This window comes from Cibotium barometz, chromosome 64 (assembly GCF_041138505.1).
Source record: "Cibotium barometz isolate CiBa-2024 chromosome 64, ASM4113850v1, whole genome shotgun sequence".
Lineage (NCBI taxonomy): Eukaryota > Viridiplantae > Streptophyta > Polypodiopsida > Cyatheales > Cibotiaceae > Cibotium > Cibotium barometz.
This window is the reverse complement of record NC_141109.1, coordinates 6,236,582-6,246,418: the sequence shown is the minus strand read 5'-3', so window position 1 is coordinate 6,246,418 and position 9,837 is coordinate 6,236,582. Positions and strand designations below refer to the sequence as shown.

The 9,837-nt window shown below is 36.0% G+C and overlaps 1 protein-coding gene across 1 annotated transcript; it reads right to left on the bottom strand.

Moving 5' to 3' along the window:
• Positions 1-3,617: 3,617 nt before the first annotated feature.
• LOC147603244 (flowering-promoting factor 1-like protein 1) lies at positions 3,618-4,868 on the bottom strand. Its single transcript, XM_086796636.1, has 2 exons — positions 3,907-4,868; positions 3,618-3,740 (listed from the first exon to the last, which is right to left on the bottom strand). The coding sequence occupies exon 1, from the start codon at positions 4,274-4,276 to the stop codon at positions 3,935-3,937; it is 342 nt and encodes a 113-aa protein (XP_086652762.1). The 5' UTR covers positions 4,277-4,868; the 3' UTR covers positions 3,618-3,740; positions 3,907-3,934.
• Between the last annotated feature and the right edge of the window lie 4,969 nt (positions 4,869-9,837).

The following is a 9,837-nucleotide window of genomic DNA, read 5'->3' as shown; positions in this document are numbered from 1 at the left end:
ATTGCTATTCTTGCTTTGGTGATACAATGTAGCAACAAAAGTTTGTTGTTGTAGTCGATGCTCAGCCAGTAAAGTTTTGCTACCAGTCAATGAAATAGTAGCAAAATTTTGATGCTATAGTCGTTATTGATGAGCATCAAAATAATGCTGCTACTATATTCACTTTTCAGTAGCAACATAATGTCCTAACATCTCGCAAGCCTAAATGCAGAGCGCATCTCAAACGATGCTAAGAAATGTTGTTATACCCCCATCGTGTTTTTGTAGTGTTAGTCATACTAGTAATAATCATGATGATTAAGGTTGCATGGCATGGAACAGGAATGCCCTGAGGGTGCGGGCTTGCAAGGGTAGCGATGATCTTTAGCTTGGGGATGGCTTACCATTATGTATGGTTTGGAGCCTCTTGCTTAGTAGGGAGTTCTAGCTAAATTATTCTATGCTCATTTAGATGTTTGTGTGTATTCATTGCATGGTGTATAAGTGCTTCTGAAGATTACGTAACATGCTTCATGGGCTTTCTTTTGTGTGTATCAGTATTGGGAGGACACATATGTAAGTGGATTCTTACAATGGGGTATTCTATATTTATACACTTTGAATCTTTATAGAAGAAAAGCCTTTTTAATGTATGATAAATGCAATTATGGAATACGATCATATCCATGCAACTTTTTACATCTCCAATATGTGCACTGAAGCATATTCTTTATCTCATAATACATGAGCTGTTTAAAATAGTTACTACTTTTCACTTGGTATGAGGCGTGTATCCTAGATCATTAAAAAATAGCATACCACAGATTTTCTATTAGCTTTCTTTTCATCATACAAAGCACCAAGTTTCAAGAGATGTTTGGAGAACATGTAAGTAATGGAAGATGATCAATGAAAGCACATTATCACAAACCACGTTGTGTATGAAAATTGTAAATAATGATGTATAAACAACATTCATACATAAATCAAAATAGGGAATATCTATATATATATATGAGTTCATCAAGATAGAAGAGGAGGTCAATATGGCATATTATATAATAATATGCTCATGGAGATTTTCACAAGGGCACTTTTGAAAGATATTGTGTAATGATATCTTTGTTATCTTACATCACACGAAAGGTCTGGTGGTTCACCTATGAGTGAACATTGATGGTGAAGTTGGAAAGCAATACCCCACTATCCACTTGCTGCTACATGGTTACCAAGCTAGCTCCAAGTTGAGATGTCCCTTTTATGAGGATTCTCCATAACTAAGTAGCTAGAATGCCTAACAGATCCAATTTAGACATTGGTTGATGGTTTCTACACGGAAAATAGATAGAAATGGCTAGATGCAAGTGTGGACTAATATTCCCAAATCTATCCACAGTAAGGGAAAAATGAAGTCCTTTAGAGACATAATCTCTTTCGTTTAAGGACTTGAATAACCATACAAATAAGTCTAGATTTGTAGAAAAATTGTAGATATCAAGATTGTGAAGTTCAATAATGTCACCATTTTTTAGTGTGATGGGTAATTGGTTGGGTCAAGCTGGGTCTAACCTTGGATGGTTTACTATGCATTGGAGTTTTTAGATCCTATATATAGACCACTAGTGTGATCACTATGTGTATCATCATACTTTTTTCAATCATCCATATTATGTATTGTGAAATCTTTTTTTACATTTGTATCTATAATGCATACAACATTTATCTCATTGACTTTTCATACCATTGACACTTTTTTTAATGTTGAAGCACATGGGAAGGAAGAAAAAGCATCCATCTATTGTAAATGGTTATAAATATAAATATCATAATTATTACCCATATTTTATTTACAATTTGTGCTTATTTTTTCCCACGAAAGAGTGCTCATTTATATTTGCTCCATTATTTGTCTTCCAAAGAAATGGATAAAGCAAACTTTTGTCAGACTCTTTTTGAGAAAGGGTTTATGACTGTAGGTTTTTGATTTTATGTTTGAAACAGCTCGTAGTTTTCACAATAAATACACAACCTTATGGAGTTAAATGTAGGACTTCCTATTTTTCAATTCAAAGGGTCTTCCTAGTTACTAATGCATTTATTTTTAAGTTTGCTCATTGAAGAGTATTTAATAAAACTTGGTGTCTCTAACTTATAGAAAATGTCATTTATCTAAAGATACCAAGGGAAAATTGAAACTACATTTCCATAAAATAATATATTCAATGCACGATTATATGTTAAGGACTCACTATGTTTTTTATTCATTCAAAGTAAAAATTTAAATGATTTGAATAGTTCATTTCATTTTAGTTTTTTTGTGACGATAATTAGGAGTGCTACCATGTTTGACATGTATTTATTTTTAATTAATTAGGCTAGAGTACTAGAGTATAATATTATAATTTAAAATAAAAACCCTGTTAGATTGCAAGTGGCTAAAAACCCCTCTTTTTATATCACAAGGAAATATTTTTCTCCAATTTTGGTACTGGTATATAGCAAGCAAGAATGAGTAGTAGCAACACTCTCAATGCAAAAATCAATAAAATCAATAGTAGCACAAAGTAATACGATTTACATAGCCACCTCTCTTTCTCTCTTTCTCTCTCATTCTCTCTCATTCTCTCTCTCTCTCTCTCTCTCTCTCTCTCTCTCTCTCTCTCTCTCTCTCTCTCTCTCTCATCCTCTGATTCTTATTTTTTCTATTGGCTAATCAGTGGCACTTTGTCTCTTATTTGCTTTATTTTATAAGAGATGAATTAATATATACTTTTTTATCCTTTTACTCATAATTTTGGTTTAAATTGTTAGTAGTTAATGGCTTCATATATATATATATATATATATATATATATATATATATATATATATGTATATATTAAAAAAGCTCAAAATGCTAGTGCCATGTCAAAGCAAATCATAGTTCTATCAAAACCTTACAGTGATAGTAGAAACAATGACAATGATCACACATATTATGAAAATTTGGGAACTGGATATGGCGATAATATTACTATATTGTACATACCTTTGGTTTCAAAAAAGAAACAATGATATATAATTATTTGAGTTGATACAACTGTGTCTCGAAATGAGTTTTCTTCCAAATTTATATTAGTCAAACACATAATTGTTTGTTCAAATCCAGCAAGTTTACTAGGAGCTATGATTTGTCAAGAGAGAAAGGAGACATTCAAAGATAAAATCCCATTATGTTTTGTGTTTGTTGAAATTTGAATATAATGTAGTGTTGTGAAATGAGGTGTAAGTGCTATTTGAATAGGTATCTTGTGCTCATTCACAACAATATAGATAAAACACAATAGTTAAGTCTTTAAATATTTGCTTTAAAGATTTGACACTCTATTTAACAACATATGAATGCTACAATACCTCTTTCAAGTACAACTTCGGTTTGAAATATTTTAGCTTCATGAAAGATTGCATATCTCTATGTAATCCTTGTATCGAAAAATCATGAGATAGAGACAAATTTTGAATTGAGTGTTGCTTGCACAATTAGCATCTTAAGTTAGCACCATAGCTCACACGCATTTAAAAAATCTAAAATCTCATCACCATGAAAAAAGGTTAAAAGGTTTGTAGTATACAAGACGCAAATACAAAGCCTTTATCTCCTCAAGGGGGTCTAGTATATTTCGTTTTCTTTTTATTACATAGATTAGGGACCACCTTCCTCATAGCCGGGGCCTCAAAGGAGTCATACACTATGGGTTGAGCTATGGGGGTCTGGTGTGCCCCTGCAAGAAAACTTATCCTTAGAACTATTTATACAAGATCACTACTCTCCTTTTTGTGAATTTCCCCGAGCATAATAAAGCTAGAGGCACTACATGTGAGTAGGTCAGGGAAAGGTGGCACATGCTAATAATGCATGTAAATTTTGCATTTCGTTTGGAGGATTACCCAGAGTGCCGGACAAAAGGCTCATTGTCTACTGGTCGCGAACTTCGAAGTGATCACGGTTCTTCATGGCGATGTCCAGCAAGTGCATGGGCTTGAGGCTGCGGAATTCTTTCGGGAGGGTGATGAGGTGGTTGGAGGAGTAGCCCCTGTGGTATTGGATGGTGCCCGGCTGCTCGTTGGGGTATCGGGACCACCCGATGCTGAGCAGCTTGGCCTCCAGCTCTGCATATGTAGAGATGACCTGGTTGGATGGGCGGTAGATGAGGACCTTTCGCTTGCCCGGCTGCAAGTCCCTCCTTTCCACAGTCTCTACGTGGGGGTTCTGCACAAGCCGGGTCACACCATTGCTGAATACCCAAACTCCAGACATCAGTCTGGGGCACAGAGATGCACAATACCAAGCGAGATGAAGATGGGGGGTAACGTAATGAATCAGAGAAAACGGCGATGGGGCGATGTTAATTAAAGAAGGGAAAGCTTTGGGGTAGCCAGATTAAGGATACAATAGCTTAGGTTAAAGGGGCAAATCATGGGGATTAACAAGAGGCGCAGCTTGTTTACTGTGTGGCTTGTAAGTTGTTGCGCGTTGCCCCATGGCAGTCCGGGGCAATGGGATTTTATAGGCGGGCAGGCTTTAAAGATAATGGTACAAAAGGCAAAGCACGCAGCGGTTTTGTTTTATAGCTGGCGAAGCCGCGGGAGCAGGATCAGGTGAAAGTCCGTTATTCCTCACCACGAGGAGTGATGGGAGGCTTCTCTGATTATTCACCCCCGTTATTTTATCAGTGCACCTACAGCTCTTTGTAGACTAGATTAGCACTATTCAAGCTCAGTGAAATGAAGACAATTAAAGATACTCATTGAATAGAAATCTTCAAGCCCATTCTAACCATTCATCAATAGGGCCCCTAGTTTCTAAGAAATCCAAATCAAATTACATCAAATTAAGCAACACAAGGGATTGAAGAGAGGAAGCATATAGCCTAATACTTTGGAAGAGGAGAGAGAGAGAGAGAGACGATTGCTTTATGAAGAAGAAAAAAATACCCCTTTATGTGATTAGAAAATGAAAAGCACTATTGCTCCATATCAAACCACATTGATGACAAAAAATAATTAATGCTATATTATTTCTTTAACATCATCTGATACTAACGTTGGATTATCAAAGGTATAATTTAAGATTTAATAATGTTTAGTACACATGTCCATGAATGGGTGCCCCACTTTACTTTTTTCTCAGCAGCAGTCCTTGTAATGGTAAAATATAAGGTTTTGAGTTCTTGTAAGCGTACTCATTATTGGTAGCACTTCTTGACTTTCCTTGATGGCAATAGTTTGATTGATATCATACATACATGTGGATGAGAATGTGCGATCGTATTAGTGTAAGATTCCCCTTGATGGTGCCTCATAAATAAAACAGTATTAAAAAATAGACGCAAGGTTCTTCTTTGAAAGCATTAGACTAAACAATGGTGGGCCACTCATACATTTATGTTTCAAGAAAAAAATTGACTTTATGCCAAATTAACCATCATACCCTAAGTTACTTCGTAGAGTAATGGTATATATAAGTTTCGTTCATATTTCGCTAGGAAGGGAAGGAGGGTGTGGATCACATTATATATATGGAACATAATACCTTTGTGTACGAAGGGGGGGTTGGTGTAACTGAGGGACGTACATGATGTTTACATGCAAGAGGACATTAAATAAATCGTTATTTAATGTAATTGATTATGTGAATTTATGGAGGGGTTTTCAACATCCAAACATCTATAGTTAAAAGACAGGTAAAAAAATATGTAAAGAAAAGTAAAAATTTAAAATAAGGGTAATCTAAATGCATGCGTGCACACACGTGGTATATGAGTTTCTAAAGAGTGACCCTCCTCCCCCCCCCTCCACTCCTCGAGGGCGTATAATTAACAATTGTTATGTGGAAATGCATTGACATAGATCACTATACATGACTCCCTTTCAGCATTTGGGTGGAATATGTGTCTCATGTTCCTTAGATTTGTACATATTAATAACTTGAAAAAAAAGGGCACATATGCTTAAATGTTCATGTAAACATTTTTCTCAAAAACCCTTAGAATAGAGTAATTTCTAAATTTTGAAGTTTTCTCAAAGATTTTAAAAATTTAGGAGACAAAATACAATATTTAAGCTGCCTTGACTTTTCTTCTTTTTTGTCCAAAAGATAAAATTTGAGTGTTTAAACGAGAACATTGTGGGTTATATAATGTGTGTAGATTTGATGTGGACATAAGTAACAAGAAATAATAACTATATACTTTGACCTTTAAAAACTCATTTATGTATAATTTTGGTGAATGTATTACAAGAATGCATGTCTTAATCGGGACTTAATCAGATGAACATTATACCTGCTTAACATTTATTAGTAATAAACCATATTACTACAAAAACTTAGGGCTTATTTCACCTCACATAATCTTCACCTTGTGTCCGGCCATTTGGTATGTCAAGGGCTAACATTAAGTCATCCACATCAACCTTAGGGTAAGGGGGAATTGTTAAAACCATACCATCCCATAGTAGAGCCTTAAATCGAAGAGCACAACAAGACACATTACAACTTACTATATGTCAAAAAGCATTGAGTTTGAAAAACATAAACTCATAAGTTTTTAAATCAATATGTTTACCGTTTAAGAATGCACTTGTACTATGTGTCCTTCAATCAACAAACTATAGTACACAATGATAAATGAATTATTGTTTACCTAATTACCATCATTAACACTCTCATATAATTAAGCATTTAAATCAACCATTTACAAATGCACTTATACTATGTGTCCTTCCATCAATAACTATAGTACACAATAATAGACAAGTTATTATTTACCAAATTAACACCATTAACACTCTCATATAATTAATTATTGACTATGATCTTGTGAAGAGATTGCCACATATAGATTTCAATCAGATGGTGTTTGACCTAGGGGGTCCACTACTAACAAAATGTAGAAACGATGTGTGTTATAAGGAGTATTTCAAAAACCCTTTATCTTTGAAACTTTCATGTATAAAATGACCCCTTTTTATTACAACTTAAAACACACACACACACACACACACACACACACACACACACACACACACATGCGTATTGTTGTAAATTTACCTATAAATAAATCCCTTCTACTAATGTATTTTTAGAAATTAACCTTAAAATTTTGAATGAAAAAACCCTTCATTTGAATCTACATTGTATACTTACATATTTTTAGGTAAATCCCCTGGTTTTTTTGACTCACAAAGTAATGAGCACTTTCTTTAAACATTTCCTGAATACGAATGTTATAGTCATCTCTCTCCCTAAGTACTCAAATAGTAAGAGTTCCCATTGATGGTTAATACTTAACGAGGGCACAAATGACCCCATTAACACAATTGCGAATAGCCCTCAAAATATCTATAGTTTACAAATTATTTCCATGTGGATTTGATAGCCATCCCGCATGGAGTAGTTGTTGTCGTGGTGTGAGTATGCACACTAGCATTTCTTTCTAACATAATTTGATAGCCATCTAAATTATGTGACTATTATCTTGTATTTGGGATTATTTTTTCTATGTATGTGTTTATTTAATGCTGTGTGGGCTTGGTATTTTCTTCTAACCTATTCTATTTAGCATAGGTTTTCCCATGCCACGTGTCACTCTCTCTAGGATCTTGTCTAAAACCATCTCCTCTCCTCCTCTAGCTATGTGGTAGCAATGTACAAAGGGGCACGAGTGGGGTCAGTGCCGCATCATAGTGTGAGTGCAGAACTAGTGTTCTCTACAGCACGGTTACAAACTTGGAGCATTGTCTTTAGTTTGATTTGTTGGAAAATGATTTGGTAGTGCTAGGGCACTCACTTCAATTTATAATTGGACGGACATTCAACCAAGGGTGAAAGGATTTTTGAAAGTAATACAGTGTGGTAGTAGCAATAGTTTCCCAATGCCCACAAGTGGCATGTCCACTCAACTCTCCCTCCATAGCAAGGGTGGAAGGATTGTTGAAAGTAATACAGTGTGGTAGCAATAGTTTCCCAATGCCCACAAGTGACATGTCCACTCAACTCTCCCTCCATAGCAAGGGAGGGCTACACGTGTGAAAGAGCTTTATTAGTGATGGCATGGCTCCTTGAAGCAATCATCAGGCTGTGCCTATAGCCTTTTCGAGGGTGATGGTGTTGTTGATGCAAGGATTTCCTTTCCATGCTGATGAATCTTGTAGGCGAATATTCTATGGGGCCAACGTATTGGGTCTATTATCCAAATGCGCATTTCTCCATTCCCAAAGGCACTGGCCTCCATCATGCATCCCGGAGCACATTCTTTTTTGCCGTCGCACCAGAAAAAAGAAAGATGAGTACAGTAGCAACCCATTACCTCAATAATGCAACCGAATCTTGCCTTTACCTTAGATTAATTGAAAACTTCTGAAATCGGATTATGGCTGCGCCCGACTGAATCAAGGCGAGATTTAACACAGTCGGCAAGGGATCAGAATTGTTCCAAGGGAACGCTCAAATTAAAGGGACGTTTCTATAATAATGCGGATAGAAAACCCTGTGCTCCCATAATGCAGTCCTGTTTGAAGGATAAGGTTCTGGGCGAGTCAGTTGCGATGCGGAATCAAGAGGTGAGGATGGTAGGGTCTTATACTATATCTCGTTTCAATTTGGAATATCACATGTCTTTGTGGTGGTGGCGACGAACCAACCTTTCGAGCCGGGGATCAAAAATCACGGCTCATAATGTCCATCGAATTTTTCCATGTAGCATATTCCCTTCCTCCCAGCATACGTACCCCCTATTCCCTTTGCGTGGGCTTAGCTCGTTCTTGGGGTTGCTTACATTCCCCGCAACGAATAACCGCATGCAAAGTACTGCCACGGATACCCAACAAATCTCTGACTCCACCGCTGATATGATACCCTGATTTCTCCAATCAGGCAGGCGATGCTCCGCCGACCGGAAAAGGTACCGTCACGGCTCCCACAACGTATACAATCTCCTCCACAGTCTGAAGCAAACTGATTAGATTGCACGCCAAATCACCAAAAGTTAATATGATGGAAGAAGGCATGTCTTAGCACACATAACATCGTGTAAGTCGTTTTACTTCCATTGATTTAGTTCCACAGATTCATCACGTAGTCTTAAGTTGGCCTACCATGCTAAAAACAAGTGTGTGTGGGAGTGGGAGAGAGAGAGCGGGGGGTGGAGAGGTAGATAGAGAGAGAATAGTCCTACTCACAATCTGATGTTTTCCCTATACAATGGCGTCCACAACATGTTTTTCCTTATCACTTAAATGTATCTGGAAAGTTCTCATTCCATTCTTGAGAAGCCTAATATAATTGTTTTCTATTATAATCAAATAGTGTATACAAGTAGTCCAGATTAAACATTTTCTTTTTGCTATCGATTCTCGTATTTTGATTTACTTCTAATATGGCTAACAATGATATATTTGCTACCAAATGGCTTAAAAATGATATATTCGTTATGGCTATCTACATCCCTTTCAACGAAAGGAAAATTATACTTGTTTAATCTTTATACATCCTAAATAATGGAAAAGAAGGATTGTAAAAACTAGAAGATCAAGTATCAGATACGAGCTTTTAATATTTCTCAAGTTTGAGAGGAAACAATATACATTATCCTAGAAGCTATCCATATCTCCACCAATACATGACGCATAGTCTACAATAAAAGAAAATAAATGTAGCATACATACTTTTTATAGTGTTAGATAGACAAGATGACAATATTCATCATGCTCATTATTATATTAAGGTACATGCAATACTCTTTGCACAAGATTACTACCACTTATTGTACATAACAGAAGAAAACATTACAATAATCAAAATTGAGGGATGACATTGAG